We start from the raw sequence: 26,387 nt of genomic DNA, 5'->3' as shown, positions 1-26,387 counted from the left end.
TCACCATCCCACTTTTCTGTCTACAGATGGCAAACTCTGCTGCAGCTACAACCGAGGGCTCATCTCAAAGGCAAAAATCAAGGCCATCAAGTATAGCATCGTCATAATCCTTGGTAAGCAATGTCTTTCCTCGTGTAACAAAACTGCATAAACTTTCTAAAAGCCAGCTGGAGATGGGCAGGTCATTCAGGAAAGGAATGTACTACAAGCACATTTATCTTTCTTTAGAAAGAACAGTATGGGATTCACCAGTGTGTCTGACCACTGCAAGAGCCGATAATCAGCTCCTAATCCTTCACTTGGTGAATCTAGCTGCCCACTAAATTCATGGACTGGATCACTTAGAGGAAATCTGGTTAGGAACCAGAGTTTATATACAAATTATCTTTCACTTAGTTGTTTCGTTTAAGACATTGTCTCCCCAAGGGCAAGAAAAAGTAGGTGTGTGATCTTTTTTTTTTCTGGATATTTAATTTCAGAGTCAATAATATTTTCTGTATGGCCACAGCTTGTGTCCCTGTCTTAGGGTTTCTAATGCTATGATGAGACACCATGACCACGGCAACTCTTACAAAGGAAAACTAATTGATGCTGGCTTACAGTTTCATAGATTCACTCAGTCTATTATTATCATGGTGGGAAGCATGGCAGCTCACAGGCAGACACGGTGCTGTAGGAGCTGAAAATTCTACATCTTGATCCACTGGCCAGGCTTGAGCATATATGTGAGACCTCAAAGCCCCAGCTCCACAGTGACACACTTCTTCTAACAAGGCTACACCTCCTCCAATAAGGACACACCTCTTAAATAGTTTCACTTCCCATGGGCCAAGCATATTCAAATCACCACAGTACCTCAAACTACTTGTCTTCATCCCTCTCTTTCTACACTTAGGATCCATGAAATCAGCTTGCATTCCTGTCTGTCAAAAATGTTCAGACAGATTCATGGTCTACTTTTGTTGTTTTGTTCACCAACAATGACACCTCGCCCAACATCCCTGGCACATTTCTTTAAAAAAAACATCACTTTAGTTTCATTCCATGTTGGTGATTCTTGCTTTTTTCTATTTATATCTGACATGATACACATTCATAGATATAGTTTTATTAAGACATATATTAATGCCAGGAGATGGTGGTGCACGCCTTTAATCTCAGCACTTGGGAGGCAGAGGCAGGCAGATTTCTGAGTTCAAGGCCAGCCTGGTCTATACAGACAAGCCCTGTCTCAAAAAACAGAACAACAAGAGCAAAAGATGTATATTAACATATAGGTATGTATTCAGACTTTCTATATAATCACACACACTATTTCTTCATTAAGTTGGTGTGTGCACTTTTTTCTGGATATTTAATTTCAGAGTCAATAATATTTCCTATATGGCCACAGTTTATGTCACTGTCTTAGGGTAATGACTCTCTCATGACATAATCCTAAATCTATGAAAGCTATGAATTGCTCTTGAGTTATACATGATATCCCCAAAGCCCTGCTTCTTTAGAAGCATTTAGATGCTCCAACAAAGAATAAGCTCTATGTCAAATCACCAGAATAGCTCATGTCCCCTTTCTAAAATATAAAATGCCAAAGAGACAACACGCAGCATGAATGACTCAGTCAGCAGAGTACAGGCACACAGCAATACCACAAAGATGAGCTGAAGAGGCGTCCTCAGCTCATCAGGGCTCTAAGAATTCTTTCAGAGGCTTCTGGAGGACATCAGACATTCCTTGCCTTCACACCAGAATCACAAACGTCCATTGTCTGGAAGATGAAAAAGGAAATGAATGCATAAACATGCATTTTCAAGCTGCTGTATCCCTGTTCAATCAGAAATTACATTCACAGCCATGGAAAGTCTGGTTATTGTACAATCAGGTGCCCATGGGCAGGTCACAATACTGTCAGAATGAAGTACCCTATCTATAACAAATATTTTTCTAATGCCCCTTTATCATAATGGAATGATAAGTATCCATTATGTTTTTTAAAGTTAGCATACTGCTTTATTAATTACCTAAAGTAAGAGTAAAATAAAAAGAATGTATAAGAGACCAATATCAAATGTATATATAATGGTATAGGCACAACTACACTAGAAAAGAAAGAAATCACATGCCTATGCCTGTACAGCTACAACTGACAGCCAATACAGATGTTTTGAAGGAAATACATAAATGTAAGCTGTTTCACTGTCACTAACCTGACTTTCTGATTTGGCAAACAAACCTTGGTAAGTTTCAAACTAAACAAATTCATCTCTCTTTGTCTACAACATAATTGCATTTCTGAAAGCTTCAATTTTAATAAATATTCAGGTATACCTATAAAAATGGTTAGCTCTCTAAACTAGGGAAATTATAATCAGGATCCTCTAATAGATAAATGCCAAGTTATTTGGCATTATTTGTTCTATACAAATTTATTATATTGTTATACAAATAACAAAAGTTATTTGTTATATACATTCAAAATGTATATAAGACATGAGACAATGTTGGCTGTTTTAATTCCTGCCTCTAGAATATAAGAAAACTGACAATCCTGAAATACACAGAGAGGAGGGGAGGGAGGGAGAGATGGAGGGAGGGAGGGAGGGAGGGAGGGAGGGAGGGAGGAAAGGAGGGAAGGAGGGAAGGAGGGAGGGAGAGAGGGAGGGAGCCAAGAAAACTCAAGCTCCATAGTAGGGAAGGTAACCCAAGATAGCCAGTAGTTTAAATCTAAGTCCAGGGCTGAACCTAAAGGCTTGAGAACAATTGACTGTGTATGTTTCTGTTTAACTCCAAGTGTGGGCCATTGTTCCAGTTCTAAGGGACTCAATCAGTGAGAGTGAATTCTCACAGGCCCTTATTGTTATATTTATGCCTTTGATAGATTAGATGAGGCCCATTCACCAGCGGAAGGCAATCTGTTTTATGTACCCTACTGATGCAGATATTAATCTCATTCAGAAACATCCTCACAGACATATCTAGAGTGATAGTTAACCAAATGTTTGGGCACCCTGGAGACTTGTGAAGATAGCAAATAACTTAACCATCACAACTGAGATTCCCATATCCCACTCCTGCCATTTGATGCTTTGGACTTAACACCCAGTTGATTTGGGCAAAAGTGCTGGGTTGGAGTTTTCTGAAGAGGTTAGCTTAAACATAGAAAGAAATCTTAAGATTGAAATTATCTTAATATTGTCCATGCTTTAAAATTTAACCCTTTAACTTGCTGTACATCCTAGAACTAGTGGTCAATGTCTGGTCCAATTTCATACTGTTCTGTCTACTTCAGAGATCCTAAAGGGTCTTGCTCATTTTTCTTCAGCATTGCGGTAAGTGGGAGGCCCTGGCCACACCTATCAGATCCCAGATTTCCTATAACAATTCCAAACCAGTGGAAGAAGTCAGAGCTCCCCTTCCAGATATGGAGGATCTAGAAAAATCTCAGCTTTGGAATGCTGTCTCCAGGATACATGCATGCTAATACACAGGTTTAAGCAAATATGTCAGTCATATTAACACGTACAACTGTTCATAATAGCACACTCAAGGCCAATATATCTGACAGATCTCTAGGGTCAAAGATCATCTCAGATAAAATTCCAATCAGGGGTAAGAGGGAAGCTTCCGGTGAGGCCGCAAAACTGCTAATAGCTTTCTTCTCCCCAGCTTTCGTCTGCTGCTGGAGCCCATATTTCCTCTTTGACATGTTAGACAACTTCAACCTCCTTCCAGACACCAAAGAGCGTTTCTATGCTTCTGTGATTATCCAGAACCTGCCTGCCTTGAACAGTGCTATCAACCCCCTCATCTACTGCATCTTCAGCAGCAACCTCTGCTCCCCCTACAAGTAAGTTGTGTTCTCCCTGGTTCCAGACACACCAGCAGCTTTCAAATCTAGACCCTGAATCTCATTTTCTTCCCAAAGCTAAACAGTGAGCTACAGAACCCTCATGTCACAATAAGGTGCTTAAAGGTTAGGAAGTCCCTACCATTTTGATGAATTCAAATCCATGCTCAGAGCATGGCAGTGATGCACATGTGGAAAACCTTGATTTTGACAGAAGCTTCCCCATGTGAACAGCCTCACTATAAACCTACTGGGAATGTGATATGGGACATTTTCACTACTTCGTAGGTAAATTTTTACCCAGGAAGGGCTCACAAGACTGAATGACAGTCTTGATGTCAAACCCAGCATTTGTAGCAGAGCTAAAATTCAGACCCCTGTCAACTACTGTCATTCTGCTGCCTTTTGTCTGTTCTGAGGTAAACTCATCTGGAGTAAGGAGAAAGTCATTGCAGACAGAGTAATAAGATGGTTAAAGGCTTTGCTTAATGGCAGTGGCTGAAGTTGAGATCCTGCTTCTACAAAGAGAGAAGCTACGAACCTCCATACACTTCCTTTTCTGAATATGCAAAGTAGGGATAGGGCAGGGTCTACTTTGTAACGACATCACTGTCCACTAGGCTGTGATGGCAAGTGTGGAAGGAGAGACCCATTTGTTCTAGCCTAACAAGTATCTGATCTTTAATGACCTTTATAAAACTCTGATCTCTTAATGCCTGTGCTGTCTTTGTCACCAGGGTAAATCATTTTCCTTTACTTCTTTATTCTGACTTTCTCCAGGATGCAAAGATCACAGGATTCCAGAATGACATACCGAGAGAGAAGCGAGAGGCATGAGATGCAGATTCTCTCCAAGCCGGAATTCATCTAGACCCCAAGGCATTAGTGCTAGGCTGAGCTCAGTTAGATCTTCTGGATCTTCACCACCAGTTAGTGTATGTGCATGAACCCTGAGCCATATCCTCCCGACTCCTCCATCGCCTAGCAGATAAATAAGGCAAACTTTCTAATGAGGGCACGCCACCTGCAGTTCTGCACTAGCCAACATGGTCTCAACACCTTTGTATCAGCTTGGAAAGATACTTTCTCTTTCTAATGTCTCCCAGTCCTCCTTCCTTCCCATAGCCCAGCACTTGCACCATCCGTGGCCCTGTGTCCTTGCAAACTGATGACACAGGCAAGCAGAAAGGTATTGGAGGGCTATCCCTGAGTCATTTAATTACTATTTTGAAAGTAAATATGAGAGTTTAAAAAAGTTAGGCTTCTTTCCACCAGTTCCATATTGGAGGTTTAGGGGTGTAGATGAGGTGGTGGCCCCTGAAATGCCAAGAAATTCATTTTCAGACCCTGCTACTGTATACATCTCCATGTGCAGGAAGGAATGGTAGCAGGAGCAGTTGCCAAGCATTGTGGTTTGTGAAAAGGACAGTTTGGTTTCCTGCAAAACAAGGACACCAGGCAAACACATGCTCACCTAGCAGAAAGATCACACTGAATAGTGATAGAGCCTGGGTGGTGGGGCGGGGGAGAGCTGAGATCTTGAACTCACAGCTCCTTGGACTGTGTAAAAGTCTGTCCCTTCCCCAAATCAACATTCAAGTCAACCCGAGCTCATTCCACAAACCTCAGGGACGTTTCCGCCCATCCTTACTCTCAGAATCCTCTTCAGCTGGGGGCTATGCTTCCTGGCTTTCCCAACATGTTTTTACAAGCTCTTTACTGTGAGCTGTAGCCTCTGTCTATCTGGTCCCTCTGCGAGGATGTGCTGCTGGTGGGGCTTATTTTGACAGGTCTACAATCCAGTATTTATAAGTATAACTCAAATGAAATATGACTAAATGTTTTCGAGTCAATTTTTTTCCTTCAGATTTTGCCAGAAGTGGAGATGGCATCATTTGACTGTGTACATCTCCACCCACGGCCCTATGACGCACGTGAACATCCTATTTTTAGCTTCTCATACAGTCTTTGACATTGAAATCTCCTTGGCAAAATCCTCCATTCCAGAGTTGAAACCTTTTCTTGTCCTTTTGGTTGACTGCTGGTTGACATGTTCAGTTTATTTTATAAGCACCCATTCCTCATTATCTTATCAGCTCAAAGACTGCCTGCTTAAGGTCATGGTGGTAATTTTTCCACGAATTTCTTTTTCAATTCCATCTGACATTCGGGAAAGCATCTCTTTAGGCAGAAATTAGACACTGTACCAACTGTCTCTCAGTTATTAGTCCCTATGTTTGAGGAGATAGAACAATCTACCTTTTTGTTCGCACAACAGTTTCGAAAGCTGCCTTCTTAATCCAATCAGCTAAACTTGAGCAAGCAGAAGCGTTGAGTGGCTGAGAAGTACTTCTTAACATTTCTCTCTAAATCAAGATGTGCCAGAGAAGACTAACTAAACCATTGCTAAAGCAGCTGCCTGTGCAGGAGCCAATTAACAAGTAGAATCTGGTAGGTGTCCTAGCTAGCCAAGCAAGAGGCCCAGGCCCTTGATAGATGCTGTCAATCTCTGTTAAGTTCTGACAGGTCTGAAGGACCTGTCACATGCCTACACCATCTATTGACCAATCCTTAAAGTTAAAGAGAGAGTGCACTGAAGGTTATTTTGCCATCCATGGACTGTGAAGGTAGCCAACAGAGGCCTATGGCTCTCATCCTCATAGGAGTTAGGAGATCAGTAAGGTAATGGGACAGATTGTTGTAGGATGGTGTCATCTATACAGGACTCGCTTTACATTGAGACAGAATCCAAAATCTTCACAGGCCTTGTTTTCCAAAATTGGGAAACATGGTTTAATCGTAGTCCTTAGTCCTATGACCCTGGATGAATCCTGCTGTATCTATGGGCATCACTAGGCTATCTCTAACATGGAGACAAAATAATAGTGGCGCAGAGGATGTTGAGGTTTAGAGACTGTAATGGATTAAAATAGACTTGCAGAGAGTGCTGCTAGAATTCTTCCCTTTGAAGATTAGCACTTCAGTGAGTCAAGGTTGAGTCATGCCTTTTGGAGGTATAAATTTTCTCCTTACCATATGAACTAAGAAACACATATAACATCCCCAACAGGGAAGAGTGTGATAGAAAAGTAGAATGTAAAGCACAGTACTGTTATCTGTAGCTCTTGATGCTCCCATGAGACCAGAAAAGGCACCAAGGTGGTGTGTAAAATAAAGGTTCCTACTTTCCACACCAAGATGTTAAGAAATGTGTGAGTACATTATTACACAGTTTCAAGGACAGATAAAAGTTTAGGCTAACAGTTCAAGTGTGTTTAAAATATTCAGTCATACTATAGAAAATATCTCTGCTTTATTGAACTAAATTCAATATGAGTGGCAAAAGATTCTCTTCTTTCAGGCCATATTTACAACACAATTTAATTGAGATTTAATTTCATCAAGCAACAGCTCCCACAGGCCAACCCATCCCTATATCAAAACACTAATACCTTTTTAATGACTTTTACTGAGATAATTATGAGAATAATGTACTTTTGAACTAATTCAACATACATCTCATGCATTCTCTCCAGCTTGGTTGAGACAGCTTGCATAGAAATATTCAGAATTGTCCTTGTCTTTTCCTTATACATTCACAGTATGGATTTAAAAAGATTGTAGGCACTAATCTGATGAGGAAACAGGAAAAGAAAACAATATTTTATGAGGAAATAAAGGAATTCTAGTCTTGGGTGTTAGTTGATATTTTAGGGAAGCCACACATCTGACAGCCTGACTCTGGTTTTGTGTTTTGTTGTGTTTCAGTTATCATTTGAATATATCTCATTATGTATGCAGCTCTGTTCCTACAACCTGGCAACCTTCATTCCTGTAAAAGGAGAGGGGCCTTACCAAGCTGCCAACTTTCTTTCTTGGAGAACTATGAAACAGTCATGCCTCATTTAAGAATTCATTATCCACAACAGGGCTGGACCAGTTAACATTTTAAACATGCAATTCCATCCTCACGGAATGTTTAAATGAGTGGGAGTCTGCACAGAGACTCCCAGGAGAGGTCCTGGGAGTGAGGGAATGGGGGTAGCTCAGCTCAACATTGCCAACATAACTGCATATGCATCTATAGGTGATTAAATGTAATGGTTGTATTTCAAGTTCATTGAATTACATTAAATGAACATAGAATGCAGATTAGAATTAGACATTGATCATCCAGAATGTACAAAGCTTTCAGGATAATTTCTAAAAGAATAGAAATAATATGCAATTTCCAGGCCAAAAAAGGGTAGCACTGGATGTGGTGGCACAGACCTGCAAACCCAGCACTTGAGAGAAAGAGACAGGGAGACCAGAATTCAAAACCATCTTCTACATAGATCTGGAGGCCAGCCTCGTTTGAGAAAGAAAGCAGAAGGAAGAGAAAATGGGGGGAGACAACCTCCCTGCTTCTCTCTCTCTCTCTCTCTCTCTCTCTCTCTCTCTCTCTCTCTCTCTCTCTCTCTTTGTTCCCACTTCACCACCTTAGATTTGCAGACCACAATTTTCTTTTCCAAGTGAGATCCTGAGATGTTTGTTTCTATATAGCTGGTTTGTTTCACTTGACACAGTAGTTTTTAGGTCCCCCCATGTTGTTGATAATAACAGTATTCCATCCTTTTTGCACTAAGGTATAAAGAACTAAAATTTTTTATCCATCCTCACATCAATGAGCACATGATTTGATTCCACATCTTGGCTATAATCAATACAGAAAATCAGATTATCACTTCTAAAGCTTTGCAATTTAGCTGATTATTATCTGTTAGTTAATTTTTTTCAAAAAAAAAAGCAAAAAAGAAAAAAATAATACTAAAGAAGAAAAAAGGAAGAGAATTATAGAAGAGCTGAAACAGGTAGAGAAAAACAAAATGATGAATTTTCCACCAAAATTTAACTATTACAATAAAAGAAGATAAATGTTCCAATTAGTAATAAAAAATGTCATACCTGAGAGTTATTTAATGCAATTGTCTGTTCTTTATAAAAATGAAATGAAATGAAATGAAATGAAATGAAATGTTGAAAGCAGAAGTCAACAAATTTGAAAATGAAAGGTTGAAGCCAGGTAGTCCATGGAAATGTCAACTCAAAGAAAGCTTGAATTAGATGAAAAATAATTCCTAATTTCTCTACATTTAAAAACACAGCCTCAGGATGTATGCTTTTATGCTACCAGAAGTGGGAGAAAATGAGACACAAACTACACCACCACCGTATGACCACCATACTGAAGAATTTTATCTCACTTAATTCCAATGATTGCAAGCAAGCAAAACTCAAAAATATGATGGATATACCACTTCCTTTCCACTTGCCTGAAGACCACAAATCCTATGCTTGTCTTCAGGGTATCTTTCCAGCCCTTTCCATTTAGGAAGCACAGACTCACACCACCAACTTGGCCACCATCTCCAGGCAGGAACCCTACGCTATTGACCTCCCTAACCATACCCATTGCATTACCTAAGGGCTACATTTTTCCAGAGATGCTGAACTCATGTGACCAACTCCATTCATCTCTTTATCGGATCTTCCACTCACCCACTCTAGATCAGAACCCTAAACTCGCACTATCTACCCAATCTCTCCTTGCAGCCTGCTGGAGTACCACACATTTTCTACCTATCTTTTGGCACCTGCCTCCAGCCTCCACTCTCTATGTATGAAGCCTAGACTCACACCAGCAACTCCACTCCAATCTCTGACTACCCCTCTCTAAGTAAAGATCCTAAGATCACACTGCCAACTATACTAGTCCTCACTGCCTGAAGAAGAGCCCAGAGTATCTCCCCTAGACTCCTGAAGATTGGTCTGGTTGTAAAAAATAGTCTAGCTCTATAGAAGGTCTGCTTCTAGGCTTAGAAACTTTGTGTGGTTTGAACTGAGTTGTGACTACTTCTCAAGCCCCTTCAAACATCAACAGTGACTTGCTTCAAGACTAAAGTCTAACACCTACTCACCTTGTCTCCAGACTGACAACTAGGGGTAACAGAAAACAGACCTGAATACCAACTTAACAAAGAAAAAAAACTGTACCAAGATACACTGTTCTCAATCTATCACCAGATACTGACATCTAATCTCTAAACCACAAACATGAATAATAAAGATAACAGGTCTCCACCAAAATGTAGTGCTTCCATGATATTGTTTCTAGAGTAAGAACCTTTTAGATTATATAAGAGAGTTATTTCAAAATAGCAAAAATAACCATGATCTTAGAAATCAATGAATGGTGAGCAGAAAGAAGGCAAAACACAATAGTTGACTGATATAATGAAAAAAATTCAAGGCACCAAATTTAGTTTGAAAAAAAAAGATAGAATCTCCAAATAAAATCCAAAATGAAATAAAACTCTCAATAAAAATTTGGAAATTCAAATAAAAAATTAGGGGAAAGCATCACCAATTTACTGGATAACAATTATGGTCATTTGATCTTTGACAAAGAAGTTACAACCATCCAGTGGAGAAAAGCCTTTTCAACAAATGGTGCTGGTTCAACTGGAGGTCAGCATGCAGAAGAATGCAAATCGACCCATTCTTATCTCCTTGTACTAAGCTCAAGTCCAAGTGGTTCAAGGACCTCCACCTAAAACCAGACACACTGAAACTAATAGAAAAAAAAACTGGGGAAGAGCCTTGAGCACATGGGCACACAGAAAAATTTCCTGAACTAAATGCCAGTAGCTTATGCTTTAAAATCAAGAATTGACAAATGGGAACTCATGAAATTACAGAGTTTCTGTAAGGCAAATGACACTGTCAAAAAGACAAAATGGCAACCAACTAATTGGGAAAAGATCTTTACCAACCCTAAATTCGACAGAGGGCTAATATCCAGTATACACAAAGAACTCAAGATAGACTCCAGAGAGCCAAATAACTCTATTAAAAAATGGGGTACAGAGCTAAACAAAGAATTTTCACCTGAGGAATATCAAATGGCTGAGAAACACCTTAAGAAATGTTCAACATCCTTAGTCATCAGGGAAATGCAAATCAAAACAACCCTGAGATTTCACCTCACACCAGTCAGAATGGGTAAGAGCAAAAATTCAGAATACAGCAGGTGCTGGCGAGGATGTGAAGAAAGAGGAATACTCCTCAATGGCTGGTGGGGTTGTAACCTGATACAACCACCCTGGAAATCAGTCTGGATGTTCCTCAGAAAACTGGGCATGATACTACCAGAGGACCCAGCTATGCCACTCCTGGGCATATACCCAGAGGATTCCCCAGTATGTAATAAAGACACATGCCCACTATGTTCAAAGCAGCCCTATTTATAATAGCCAGAAGCTGGAAAGAACCCAGATATCCCTCAACGGAGGAATGGATACAGAAAATGTGGTATATTTACACTATGGAATACTATTCAGCTATTAAAAACAATGAATTCATGGAATTCTTAGGCAAGTGGATGGAACTGGAGAATGTCATCCTGAGTGAGGCCACCCAATCACAAAAGAACACACATGGTATGCACTCACTGATAAGCGGATATTAGCCCAAAAGCTCAGAATACCCAAGACACAATTCACATATCAAATGATGCCCAAGAAGAAGGAAGGAAAGGCCCCTGATCCTGAAAAGGCTAAGTGCAGCAATGTAGGGGAATACCAGGACAGGGAAATAGGAAGGGGGTGATAAGGGAACAGGGGGAGGGAAGAGGGCTTATGGAACTTTCAGGGAGGGGGGATCCAGGGAAGGTGATATCATTTGAAATGTACATAAAGAATACATAGAATTTTTTTAAAAAAAGAAGAGAGAATATCAGGTCTGGAAGACAAAGCACATGAATTGGATTAGGATTATGCAATTAAAGAAAAGGTCAAATAACCCCGCCCCAAATGTTCAGAGTTTCAGGAACTCTGATATGTTAGGAAAATGCAAACCTAGTTAAAAATATAGAAGGGTTCCAGCTCAAAAGTAAAACTCAAAAACACAACAAAATCACAGAAGAAAATGTCCAAATCTAAGGAAAGAAGTTCAATTAAGTTCCAAGAGGCATATAGAACACCAAATAAAATCAGACGAGAAACACTGTGCATCACTATCATAGCCAACACACTAAATGTAAGGAAGAAAGGAAAAATACTGAAAGGTCCAAGGCAAAAAGATCACGTCAAGTATAAAGGCAGAGTCATCAGAACAATAGCTGATTTTCACTGAACAAGATGAAAGGCTGAAAACGTGAGGCACATGCTCTATAACCATGGCTCTCAACCTTCCCAAGCTGTGACCTTTAAGCACAGTTCCTGATGTTGTGGTGCCTCCCAACCATAAAATTATTTTCATCACTATTTCATAACTCTAATTTTTCTTTTGTTATGAATTATCATAAAAGTATCTAATATGCAGTATATCTGCTACACAACACCTGTGAAAGACTTGTTTGACCCACGCCCAAAGGCTTGTGACCCACAAGTTGAGAACCATTGTTCTACAAGATGTGAAAGGTCACAGAGATGAATGCAGATTACCACACTCAGAAAACTTGTCTGTGATGATCAAAAAAGAAAGAAAATGTTTTCAGAATAAAATCAGATTCAAGGAATTTATGACTTCCAAGTCAGGGGATGCTAGAAGGGGTACTAATGTTGACAAAGAAGGATAGACTCAAGCTAGCACAGGAAACAAATAAATGACTTCAGAACACTGAAGAAAAGAGGGCAGTAAAATCACAAAAGCAACAGGAGTCAGTATACATTGTTGAGCAATAATCTTTAATATAAATGATCTCAGCTCCCTAATAAAGAGACACAGTTGGATCATAAAACAGAATTCATCATTTTGTGGCCTCCAAGAAGCACCTTAAGATGAAGATAGAGATCACCTTAGAGTTAAACGATGAAAATGTTGTTCTAAGCAAGCGGTCCTAAGAAAAAAGCAAGCATAGGTATTCTAATAGAACACACACACACACACACACACACACACACACCAAGACTTCAACCCATAAGAATCAGATGAGATAAGGAGGGATACCTTATACTCAATAAAGGAAAAACCTACCAAAAAATATTATAATTTCAAATTTATATTTGTCAGGCAGAAAAGCACTAACTTTCAAAAAAAAAGAAACACCATCAGATTTAGAACCCAATATAATAGTAATACATAATATTATACAAGCCATCCAGAAAAGAATTAACATGACCTCATAAATCAAATAAATCGAACAGCCATCTATAGGACACTAAAGAGTACTCATACTTCTCAACAGCCCATGGAACCTTCTTCAAAATAAGCCACATACCAAGACACAAAGAAATTCTCAACAAATGTAGAACAATTGTATTGTAGAAATTGAAACGTAGAATATTTTGGTAATAGTTTTGCATTATATTTGATCATAATCAAATAAAAATGGGCATCAATAATAATAAAACCAACAGAAAGTGTACAAAATCTAGCTTTCCCTTTAACTCTTTATAGTAGTAGATCCCATTTCCTCTTTGGACATTCATATTGAAATATACATATCTAAAGTTTAAAAGCTAACACATACACAAGAGAAAACATGCAATATTTGTCTCTCAGGATGATGATTTCTAGCTCCATCCACATACCTGCAAATCTAGTTTCATTTTTCTTAGGGGTGAATTTTCTTCGGGGCTCTATTGTGCATGAATTCAGAGATTGTAACAGCATGCACAAGATCTGAATATGTTCAAAAGCAGACAAAACTCCAGCACTGAGAAGGGAAAGAGGACAAAAGTGCCATGCCTATACCAAGAATACTCCAAGAGGCTATTTGCAGTTGATACCTGCTGGGAAAGGAAAACCAGCTTTATCCAATTCAATGTCATCCAGGCCCAGGAGTATTTGTTCAACACAGAAAGGACTCCATAGTTTTCTGTTCTGTTTTCCTTCAATTTTTTTTTTTGCTTTGTTTCACTTGCCTACTTTTTGTTTGGGGGGATGGTCTTGCTAGGTTTGTTCATTTGTTTTGATTTTTGGTTTTTAAGGGAGTTGTTGAAATAAAAATGAAGGGGAGAGAAAAAAGCATAGTTAGGGGATAAGAAGGTGGGAGGAGTTTGGAGAAGGAAAAATATTATCAAAATATAATGTATAATTTTTTAAAATAAAAATAGCAAAAAAAGAAAGCACACAAATTCAAGGAAAACAAAACACTACTGAATGACAATAGACTGAAACTGAAAGAAATCAAGATGAATTTTTTAATTCTGGAATTGAATGAAAATGAAAATATGCACCAAAATCTATGGGATACAATGAAGGCAATCCTAAAATGAGTTTATATCATTGAATGCCAATTAATAATAATAATAATAATAATAATAATAAAATTAAAACTACAGAGATTTTGAGAAACTGATCTAATGATGAAACTATATCTCAAATAAATGCACCGAAAAGACTTAGGTTAACAAGAAAAAAACAACTCAACCCATAGATAGAAAAAAATAATCAAAATCAGAGTTGAAATTAATGAAATGGAAATGAAAAATTAAGTACAAAGAGTCAATAAGACAAAAAGTTGGTTCTTGGTAAAGATTAACAAGAATGAATAAATAAATAAATAAGTAAATAGTTAGATAAGTAAATCAAAGGAAAGAAAGAGGGGCTCCAAATTAATAAAATTAGAGATGCAAAGAGAACCATTTAAAAAGATGCTGAGAAAAGTCATAAGGACGTTCTTTAAAAATGTTTATGTCACCAAACCTAAAAAAGTTATAAGACATGAAGGGATTTCTAGATATATACAATGTAGAAAAGTTTAATTGTGGTGAAGTAAATAATTTAAATATACCCTTAACATTGAATAAGATTAAAGCAATAATTAAAAGTCTTCCAACTAAAAAACTTCAAAGGCAGTTGGATTCAATGTAAAATTGTACCAGACCTTCAAAGAAGAACTAGCACAAACACTCTTCAAACAATTTTGCAAAATATAAAACAGATTTCTTTTATAAAGCCAGTATCAAACTGATACCAAAACCAAGATCCAACAAGAAAATAAAATTATAGGTTAATGGTTCTAGTTAGCATAATTGCAAAAGTATAAATAAAATACTTACAAGCCATATTCAAGAAAACATCAAAAATGTCACAACCAAGTCAGCTTCATCTCAGACATGCAAGGATCATTCAACATATGTAACATGAAAGCACCACACAAATAGACTAGGACAGTCTATTAATCTCATTATTTGTACAGCCATCCTTTAGCAAAATCAAAAATCCACTCGTGATAAAAGTCCTGGAGAATTTAGGGAAATAAGGCATATATCTCGACATCACAAAGACAATATATAGAAAGCCCACTGTCAACACCATCCTAAATAAAAAACAAACTTGAAGCATTTATACTAAAATAAGATTTAGAATAGAGATGTGCAGTATAGTGTAACTAGAGCAATAAAAGAAGAAAGCAAAGGAGTTAAAGGGCTGCAAACCACAAAGGAAGAATTCAAAATATCTTTATTTGCATATAATATGATTGCATACATAAAAAAGCCTGAAGACTCCACTAGGAACCTAATCCATATAACTAATAAATACAACTAGCAAAGTAACAAAATAAAGAACTTACAGAAAAAAAAAAGAACAGTAGCCTTCATATGCTCTATATAAAAAGGAAAACCACAATGAGAAGGAAATGGAAGACACATTCACAAGGGCCTTGGAAAAATAAGAAAAAGTCGCTTAGAGAAAAGGTATTTGCTCTACGAAAGAGAAAGGGAAGAGAAAACCTTGTACAATGACAACCTTAATACACTGAAAAATAAGGTGAAGAAGATTTCATGAGATGATGGAAAGATCCCCTAAGGGCTCACGGATCAGTAGGACGAATGCTGTGAAAATGGCCATTCTACCAAGAGAATCTACAAGTTCAATGCACTTCCTATCAAAATCCCAGTTCAATATTTCACAGAAGTTAAAAAAAATAATCTTAAATTTTATATGGAAATACGAAATACCAGACTATACAGAACAATCCTAAACAATTTTTAAAAAAGAATGACTAGAGGTGCCAACAACCTTTTCAGATTTCAAATTATACTATAGAGTTCTCGTAATAAAAACAGTGTGGTTTTGGCATGAAAACAGACTCATTGATTAATAGAGTAGAATTGAGGCCACACACATGAGCCCATACTTTCTGAGTCACCTGACTATTTTACAAAGTCGTCAAAAATACACATTTGAGGAAAGACTTCAACAAATGGTAGTAGTCAAACAGGATTGCTACATGTGGAAGAATGAAACCACATTCTTACCTCTCACCCTGCATAAAATTCTATCCCAAATGGATTAAGACCTTCTATATAAGAGAATCCTGAATCTTATTTAAAAGAAAATAAGGAGCCAGGCAGCGGTGGCTCTCATCTTTAATCCCAGCACTTGGGAGGCAGAGGCAGGCAGATTTCTAAGTTCAAGGCCAGCCTGGTCTACAGAGTGAGTTCGAGACAAGCCAGGGCCACAAAGAAACCCTGTCTTGAAAAACAAACAAACAAACAAACAAAAAACAAAAAAGAAAGAAAAGAATGGAAAAGAAAACATACTAGAAAATAAATTTAAACTCATTAATACAAAAAGGACTTTCTATGGGACCCAGGGGGTGTAAGCATCAAGACCAACAATGATCATGATGAAATTAGAAAGTTTCTGTACAAGAAAGGACACCATAATTTCAGGAAAAAGGCAGACTACCGAATGGGAAAAAGTCTTTACCAACTGTACTTCTGACATAGTATTATCTAGAATATACAAAGAATTTAACTCTAAACATCTTTTAAAAAAAAAAAAAAGCAACCCATTTAAAAATTGGGGCATAAAACTAAACAGAGTCCTCAAAATGAAGTATAAATAAATGAGAAACTTTGTTTTGTTTTGTTTTTTGATATCCAACATCTTTCAGCATAGGAGAAATGCAAAGATTTCAATGCAAAGAGAAACTTTGAGATTTCACCTTACCCTGTTCAAATTGGATAAGATCAAAAGAACTAACTGACAACAGATGCTGGTCTGAGTGTGGGGGAAGGAAAATGATTATTCACTGATGGTGGTAGTGCCAACTGGTATAGCCAGGAAACCAGTGCCTACTTGAAAATCAGTGTTGAGGGTCCTTCAAAAGCTATAGACCTACCAGGTTATGCAGTCATGCTCTTGGGCTCTGTATCCTGTTATAGAGATACCTGCTCATCCATAGTCGCTGCTTCTCTAGTCACTACCACCAGAAAATGGGAATAACTCAGATTTCCATCTATGTATGAATGGATAAAATGTGCTACCTTTACACAATAGATAAAACTTAGTTCTCGCTCTGTAGACCAGGCTGGCCCCGAACTCAGAAATCTGCCTGCCTCTGCTTCCTAAGTGCTGGGATTAAAGTTGTGTGCCACCAGTGCCTGTCATAGGATTTAGCTCTCAGAAAATGAAATTATGAAACCACAGGTAAGTGGATACGGCTAAATATAGTAAATAATAATTTTGAGAGAGGCAACTGACACAAAAGGATAAACATTGCATATTACGTGTTTTCTCCCATTTATGCATGTTAGCTATGAATATCCAGACATATGTCTTTTCATTTAAAATACACAGAGGCCTGGGATTTTTTTAAATGTCATGGCTTTCAAAGGAAGACAGGACACAGTGACCTAAAAGGTTAAAGGGAACAACAAAATGGGAAGGGTTAAATTGGGATGGGCCGGGTAAAGCATGGCTATAGAAAGCAATAACTATCAAAAAAATATTTAAAAAATTTTGTGGAGGGTCCGCTGCAGCCAAAAGAGAACCCAAGCTCCTCCCCCAGGTGTCACCTCACCAACATGTGAATGTGTGATGGAGAGATGGAAAAGATGGAGTGTGTGGTGGAGAAATGGAAGAGAAAGAGAAACTGAGGGGTTCATACACTGTGAAGGGACGTCAAGAAAGACACAGATGTGGATGCACAAGTGCACACTCACACAAACACATGCTACTATTTATACAAATCTGAATTGGAACTCCACATGAGAAATGGAGGGATCTGAACTGGGGGTTGGGCACATAAGAGAAAAGTCAGTAGGGATTCTATGTCGTATTAGAGTTACACGACAAGAGGGAAATGACCAAGTGGATCTCAGGTACATGAAGAAAACAGGATGATGGCCACAAGAACTTTTTCTGCACATAAAGACACCATTAGTCATTAGTCATTTCCACTGAGTGTATGAATGCTGATGCCAACACTTTCCAAAGGTGACAGAAGCAACCAGGGCCAAGACTACCGAGTCAGTTCAGTAGAAATCAATATCTACCTTCTGATCTCTTTCTGCCCTGCAAGATGGCCTGCAGTCTTGCGGCATTTGCTTCTGGACACTCCTGTTCATCCTATCCAGAGGGTCTCTCTTTCTTACTCCCGTTTGCCTATAATTCCTCATCCTGAAGGTGGTGGCAGATACATCATAGACCTGTTGATATGGTGCCCTTGAGCAAAAAGAAGCACATAGCACCTCTCAGGAAGGGTTTGCTGTGTAAATAGGGAAGACTTGACATACAATGTGGGGTTAGTCTGGTGCTGCTGTGTATTTAAATGCTAAATACTGGCCCTCAAAATCTGGTTGCCTTCTGGTGAGGAGACCCTCATGCATACCAAGTGATGTGTGTAAACATTGTTCCCAAGCTAACTGGTCAATGAAAGGCTAAAGCTTGGGATTGCACAGTAGGGAGAGAAAGGCTTGAGCATGGAGTGAGGGATCTGAGGAGAGACCAAAAGAGGGAAGGGAACGGTGACAAAGGGAAGAGGAGATGGACTATGAGCATGTGACCAGAAAAAAAAAAAAACAGCAACAAAGAACATATGGCTGCAATGTAAGTTAGAATAGCTCCAAAACCTGCCTGGTCTGTGCTTAAAACTTGTAAATAAAGCACCAGGTTTGTGTGTCTTTTATATGGGCTAGACAGAATATATAATTCCTACTACAATAGAGCCTCCCTAAACTCAGAGAACTAATCACCAAAGGCAAGTAGTTCAAAGGTGGCAGTATGTGGCACGGAGTAATATTTGCTGTAAATCACATCATGTCCATAAATGTGTGATAGACTTTTAAAGCTGATTCTAAAGGTCCCAACCCTGATTGGTCAAAAATCACTCTAGAAGTTGAAAACAGGAACTGGACTCCAATCACAAAATGTTAGTTCATGGGGTTTGGGGTAGAGTACATAAATCGTGACTATCCAATCTAGCCCAGATGGATGATACTCTGCCAATAGCTCCTCAGTGGGCAGGCCCTTGGCACCAAGCCATCCAAGTGACCTGGGTGTTAGAGCCCAGGCGCCTCACTGCAGGCTGCTCACACCCACAGGATTTCCTTGTATATCCTGACCACGGGTATGCTCTCCTAAGAGTCCGGTGTCATACCTCCTGCAACTCTCCAGATACCTGTAGGCAAACATGTATTTTGTGGAGGGCTAGGGATGTGGTTCAGGGGTACTGTACCTGCCTAGTCTGAGCAAAGTCCTCCCCAGCACCTCAAATATGTATTTTTCCTTGAAGGTAGACCTTAATCTAAAAGTTTTTTTTGCACATATATAGATACCTCAGAAATAACTGAGCTGGGATATATGGCTATGATATCTTTGAACAAGAAAATAAAGTTTGAGAGCAACCTTCTAGAGGGTCTACCACAGAAAGACAAGGGGGCATCTGCATCAAAACCTCCTAAGGTACTCATTCACAAGTTTCTGAACCTCAAAATACCAAATGAACCAGCACTTTGATTTATGTGGACTATATGTATTATTTTATTAAGAACTGAAATTGTTGGGAGAATTAATGTTTCTTAATTATTTACAAGTTACGACAAACTTCTATGTTAACCAATTTGCCTTATATGAAAAGCAATTTCATTTTCAAAAAGTACTTTGCGACAACAACATGTTTTAACTTTTTGCAAATCTCTTTAAGTTTGGCTTAATAGATGACAGCTGGATTGCTGTACTTTGCATTCAATCTGTTGTAATATGTTATTTTGATGGAAATATATAAAGAGAATCATGACTCACTCAAATATGTAGCTGGAAAAGAGAGGCTTCAATTTGCTTCTGAACTTAATCTGTTTTACTATGACATGCAGTATAACTTCTGGAAAATTCCACCAGGAAAAAAAAAAAAAACTTCTCATAAGAGGATGAAAATGAACAGGACCAGTAAGAGCTTATTGCTGTGCAAATGCCTGCCCCTTTGCAGACCCTTTGAAAAGCTCCAAATCTTCCCTGATGGAGGCTGAGCACCAGACTCTGAATGCTCCTTGGGCAGATAGCAAAGCAAATCCAGCAAGCTCATTTGCTGTGGTTATTGAGCCCCTGCCGTAGCTCTTGTTTGAGATGCCAGGGTGATGTAAGGGAGGTGAGTGAGCTCAGAGTCCCTCCATATCCTGACAAAGCTACTTAAGGTGCTAAGTATAGACTCAGTTGACAGCTTTGCTCAAATGAGAGAGATGGATGGTGCTACCTGGGCCCACAGGCTGTGCCCACACCGGCTGCTCAGTGACTATTCAGGCCTGGAAACAAGAGAAGCTGAGATTTAAGAAAAAGTAGTTAGAATTTACCCCCAAGGCCTGACTGTTAGGCTTCTGAGCAGTAAGCAGCTATCCTTTGCAATGATGGTATTGGTGGGCCTGTGGACCTCTCCATGTCTTCTTCTCCCGCCCTCTTTCTGTCAACCCTGCTACTCCTCAGGATCCCTCACATACACTAGACATAAGCATTGGTCCTTTTTAGAGCTCTCCCAAAACAGAATTCCCTGAGACAACTAGCTATCCATGTCTGCTTTCTTCCGGAAGCTCATCTTTGCTACAATGCTTAATACTGCACTGTCAGCTCAGCAGTACTGATTCCCCACAACAATCTCACTGCTGATTTTGCTTTTTAAAAGTCTTTATCACATTTTATTTAAATATAAAACAGAATAATAATGTCTAATGATAAAATATCCTTAAGTCTTTCATAGTTGGACAATAAATACTAGGTATACATGTGTGCACACATGCATAATCCCGGAGGGCAGAAGACAGCCTGCTGGGTTGGCTCTCTCCTTCCACACTATGGATCTGAGGATAGAAAGCACTGCTGTTTGCTTTTTCTCTTTTTTGTCTATTTATTTAACATGTTATTTTTGTTGACTATGTGTATGTCTTCTTGTCCATAATCTTTCTGTTCAGTCAGATGTTCCCCAAGGGCAGAATAGTGGCCAGAATAGAGAAAGTGCCCATACATACCAGTTAGAGGAATTCAGAAGTAAGATTTCCATATGAAGAGACAGTGGGCAGCATTGATTTTGTACATGGACTGTGTGCTCCCAAGGGAAGAGGGAGGCAGAACCATGTATGTCCACTTTATTATCTCCAAATTCACAGAGGTTAAAACATTTTTCCTCCTCCAGGCTTTTGGACAAACATAAACTGGAATATGACAGTGAAAAGAAGTATCAGGAAGGGAGAAGGTACCCAGCACTAACAAGCCTTCACAGTGTATTATGCTTAAGAGAGTGGTCAGCCAGGGGTGTGGTGCTCTCAGAGTGAAGACCAGCGATTCCAGGTTGAACATTCTGCTCCCTGTGACAAGGAACTCATCCAGAGCCAAGAACCACACGGCCCATAGTTAACAATTTCTGGGATCTTTCAGTTGCCTATCAGGTGGGCAACCAACCCTACACTGAGTGTCTTTCTGTTGCTAAAGAAAATCTTTCTGATGTTTCTGATTTCCTGGATGGATGCACTGTTATCCATTTGCTCTCTGGGAGATCCTTCGGGAACCATTGCTAGAGAGGTCTGAATTTATTCCAGAAAGTTCTTATGTGAGTAAGAGATTTTTGAGTGATTAAATCTTTTGCAGGCTTGGTCTTTTCCCCATTCCATCATTCTTCACTAATTATGTCCTGCATTACTTGATATTTCTGGAGTGACTATACATCTCAATTCATCCAAAATAATTTAAGTTTATACTGCTGTTACCATATAAGTATTAATAGATGCCTTTCTTTTTAAAAAAATCTGCTTTGGGTGATAGATCAGTTACTCTAAATATAGATTCTTATATTTCTACAATGAAATATGGTGACAACATTCAAAGATTTCAGCAATGAAATACCAATTAGAAGATGTCCCACATTTGAATATAAACTACTTCTCATCATAAATTTTCTTGGAAAAAATTAAAGTTCAATGATTAAATTAAAGCACAAAGATATTAAAGTCCACATTCATATTCTCTTTTTTCCCTTGTGATTTAAAGTTCAAAGAAAATTGAAGTCAAATATCTGCCCTGATTTTTTTATTCAGACCATGGACAAAATGTCAGAATCAAGGTGTCAAAAAATAAGGTTTTTCTTCCCCATGAGAGTTTTGAATGTGTGACAAAATATTGTTTTGTAGGAGGGGATTGAAACAATACTTTTTCCATCAACAAATATATTTAATATTTTCAAGCAAGATAGCCTATGAGCAATAAATAACCTGGCCCCATCTTTCCTGTACCTGGCATCTACTGTTTACCAACATTTACAATCTACCTCTCTTTTAGGCACAGTTAAATTATCTATTTCTCACCCTGTCTTTAATTAGTTATAAGTTATATTACTGGAGCAACCACTACAATCACAGGTACACTCAAAAATTGATTTGAGTTTAGCAAATCAATGAGAGAAGTCAGGTACACCATCAAACATGCCCTTCCAAACTTCTCATGATTATTTCTTTCATGTTTAAAAGCTTAATGTGGTAGGGGGTAGCCTTAGGAATGCCACAGAGGGGAAGACATCAAAGGTGTAAAATGCTGTGTGCAAAAGAGCCAACTTTTCTGCCACTGTCTCCATTAAACAGAGGCTTAAACAAAGGTTTTTTTTTGGTTTTGGGTTTTTTTTGTTGTTTTTTTTTTTTTGGGGGGGGGGGGGGTTGGTCAATCCACCGAACTGCTGGAAGGAGTCTGCTGTGATGGGTCACAGATGATGTTGCCAGACTTTGATTCTTGTGGGAGTGGTATTATGAAAGTAGAACAAAGAGAGCCAGCTTAGAAGTTAATTCACTTTGTAATAACCTGGTCTCATGATAACTAATCCAGTATAGTCCCACAAACAAGAATTTATTCCTGAAAGAAAAGTTTATACATTCTCAAAGACTTATCATCCCTGGGTCAGTTACATTTGGACTAAGATTTCACAATAAAGTTTTATTGAACAAATCACACATCCAAATCAAAGCACAGCAGTTGACAACCCCCACTCCAACTGATAGTCAAAAACCTAGAAGTCTTGATTCACTCTATGGAAAGATCACACCAAGACAGAGACAGTAGGTCTGACCTGAGCATCCTCAATATTATTTCCCACATTCAAAATAGTCATGCTATGCCCTGTCCTCAAGTTACCAGTGCCTAAAGTAAATATCTAAAAAGAAAGAACTCCTACAACTCCTTTGTATTTTGTGGGCCTCTTTTCTTGGTCTCTGGATATCTTCCCCTTTCTTCCACTACACCCAAGATTCTAGTTGCTACTTCCAAGTTATACCCCCTAGCTTCCTGAGCAAAGCAAAAGGAACAACTTTTCCTTCTTTCCTCTCTTCAACCTTAGAAAATGGATATGACAGAGAACCAACCTTCTTGATGACTATTCCCACCTGCTCCATGCTCAAGTTTTCTTGTTTTTCTTCAAATACATTTGACTTTTCTTTTCTTTTTTGTTTTGTTTTGTTTTGTTTCTGTTTTTGCTTGTTTTTTATTTTTATAATATAGAATAGATAGAATAGTTTATTAAGGACATGGGGAGGGGAGTTAAGAGTGTAGTAGAGGCAGAGAAAGGCAGAGAGAGAGAGAGAGAGAGAGAGAGAGAGAGAGAGAGAGAGAGAGACAGAGACAGACAGACAGAGAGAGAGTAGAGAAGTAGGCCTGCCATGACCACATGAAGAGAGGGGGGATGGGAATGGGGAGAAAGGGAACAAGAGAGAGAGAGAGAGAGAGAGAGAGAGAGAGAGAGAGAGAGAGAGAGAGAAACAGAGACAGAGACAGAGACAGAGACAGAGACAGAGACAGACAGACAGAGAGAGAGTAGAGAAGTAGGCCTGCCATGACCACATGAAGAGAGGGGGGATGGGAATGGGGAGAAAGGGAACAAGAGAGAGAGAGAGAGAGCACATTTGACTTTTCTTAAGGGATATATGCGTGTTCCCCAAACCCTAGCTCCCAAAGTCCATATCCACTGTGAACATACTTCTTTTCTTTGCCTTTATTTAAAAATAAGTTAGAAAGTCTCAAATCGATTTCACCTTGCACCAGTCAGAATGGCTAAGGTTAAAAACTCAGGAGGCAGCAGGTGTTGGCGAGGATGTGGAGAAAGAGGAACATTCCTCCACTGCTGGTGGGATTGTAAGATGGTACAACCACTCTGGAAATCAGTCTGGTGGTTCCTAAGAAAACTGGTCATGACACTTTGGGAGGACCCTGCTATACCTCTCCTGGGCATATACCCAGAGGATTCCCTAGCATGCAATAAGGACACATGCTCCACTATGTTCGTAGCAGCCTTATTTGTAATAACCAGAAGCTGGAAAGAACCCAGATATCCCTCAATGGAGGAATGGATACAGAAAATGTGGTATATATACACAATGGAGTACTATTCAGCAATTAGAAACAATGAATTCATTAATTTTTTTAGGCAAATGGATGGAACTGGAAAATATCATCCTAAGCGAGGTAATGCAATCACAAAAGAATACACATGGAATGCAATCATTGATAAGTGGATATTAATTAGCCCTGAAGCTCTGAATACTGAAGATACAATTAGCATATTAAATGATTCCCATGAAGAAGGAAGAAGAGGGCCCTAATCCTAGAAAGGCTTGATCCAGCATTGTAGGGGAGTACCAGGACAGAGAAAAGGGAGGGGGAAAGATAGGAGAATGGATGGAGAGAAGAGGACTTATGGGACATATTGGGGAGGGGGGGACTGGGAAAGAGGAAAGCTTTTAGAATGTAAACAAAGAATATAGAAAATAAAGAAATTAAAAAAAAGAAAGTCTCAAATCTTAACCAACCCAAGAATAATTGTAAAACAGAAGCACTTCAATGGGCCTATCAAAGCCAAACACAAAGTATACATTTAGCAACATTGTGTTACCACAGCCGTTGACCCAATGTTATGTGGCAGAGCATCTCCTGGACAGAGTAGATTGGACAGTGGTGGACACCTGACTCCTGGATTTCCACCCACAGACTAATCAACAAACTATGACTCAAAGACTTAGTCAATGAATAGGAACAGAGAATTTAAATGGGACTGAGCACAAAGAGTCCTCTCTACATTTGAGACACCAGGACCCATGAGTAAGACAGAGGAGGTCAGCTGATGAAGGCAGGATGATGGGGCATTGTTAAAGCAGTACAAATGTGAGAGGAAGAGAAAGGAATAGGAAGAGTGGGGAGTTTGGAGGAACTCAACTATAAAGGTATTGTGGATCCTACAGCTGTTTGGTTATTTGCATTTATTAGACAGTGTTCCCATCTACCATTACAATGACACCCTTTCATCTTTCATCAGACCCATGTCAAAAGGGTGCTTGCTGCCTGGCTGAACTAACAAAAGTTGTTTTCTAGACTCCATCATCAGACTGAGGTAGAGATCTAGAAAAAAACAGGCGAATGTGGCTTTTCTTTCTTTTTACCTATAAGATTCCTAAAACTACAAACTTTGGAAGAAGGTATAAATAAAAGATAGTACTTTAGAGTATTTGCACTTGGGGAGAAAGGAGAATGAATCAGGATAATGTATGAGATATTCTTCAGAGTACAAGGAGGTTTACAGATTACATTTGAGTAGATATCAACCACAGGACCACAAGAGGTGATACTGTTTCTTCAAGAGTTCCATGCTGGTTGAAAGTAACTTTACTTTCTCTTTTGTCACTAAACTGGAAGCAAAATCTAGTCTCTATTGTCATGTTTCTTTCTACCAGGGAAGGAGACCGATTCCTTTTGCTCTGGGATGCTGAGGTCTGCATGAGACTCTTCCATGCAAAATAATCAAGGCTCTGAGTAGAAGAGCCCATAAGGTCCCTGCTCTAGCTCAGGACCCAGAACCATGACCATTAAGAGTAACTCATGCCCTTAAGTAAAGGAACAGTTTCTCTAACAGAGCTGTAGTGGCAAGAGGCTTTGTGTATAACTCACAAAGTAGAGTAAATAGAGGAGAACCAAGTAAGAAAACATTCGTAAGGCACACACTGGAAACGATGACAAAATATTAGGTGATAAGACTAGGAGATGTAAACCCCATTTAAGACAACACAAACAATCTTGTGTGGAAGAAAAAAGAAAGAAAAAGATTGGTAGCTACAGACTCTCCAAGCATAGTCCCCATGTCTTCAATAACAACCTTGGGTAGAGTGAAGAGAGCTCAGTTGGTAAAATGCTTGCCATCCCCAGGCAAACATGAGGAGCTGAGTTCAATCCCCAGCATCATGTGAAAACTAAATCCCTAAAACTCACTGATCAACCATCCAATCTAACTAGCAAGTCTGAGGTTGCA

At 38.9% G+C, this 26,387-nt stretch overlaps 1 protein-coding gene across 2 annotated transcripts in view; it reads left to right on the top strand.

Moving 5' to 3' along the window:
• Positions 1–4,718, top strand: part of Npsr1 (neuropeptide S receptor 1) — a 224,200-nt gene extending 219,482 nt beyond the window's left edge. For both annotated transcript variants that reach the window (XM_052188798.1, XM_052188797.1), the window contains 3 exons: positions 27–113; positions 3,667–3,847; positions 4,628–4,718. In XM_052188798.1, the coding sequence (XP_052044758.1) occupies positions 27–113; positions 3,667–3,847; positions 4,628–4,718 (359 nt within the window). The remainder of the gene's footprint in view (positions 1–26; positions 114–3,666; positions 3,848–4,627) is intronic.
• Positions 4,719–26,387: the final 21,669 nt, after the last annotated feature.

Source organism: Apodemus sylvaticus, chromosome 7, assembly GCF_947179515.1.
Source record: "Apodemus sylvaticus chromosome 7, mApoSyl1.1, whole genome shotgun sequence".
Lineage (NCBI taxonomy): Eukaryota > Metazoa > Chordata > Mammalia > Rodentia > Muridae > Apodemus > Apodemus sylvaticus.
Note: the sequence above shows the minus strand (reverse complement) of the source record. Positions and strands in the feature narration are given on the sequence as shown.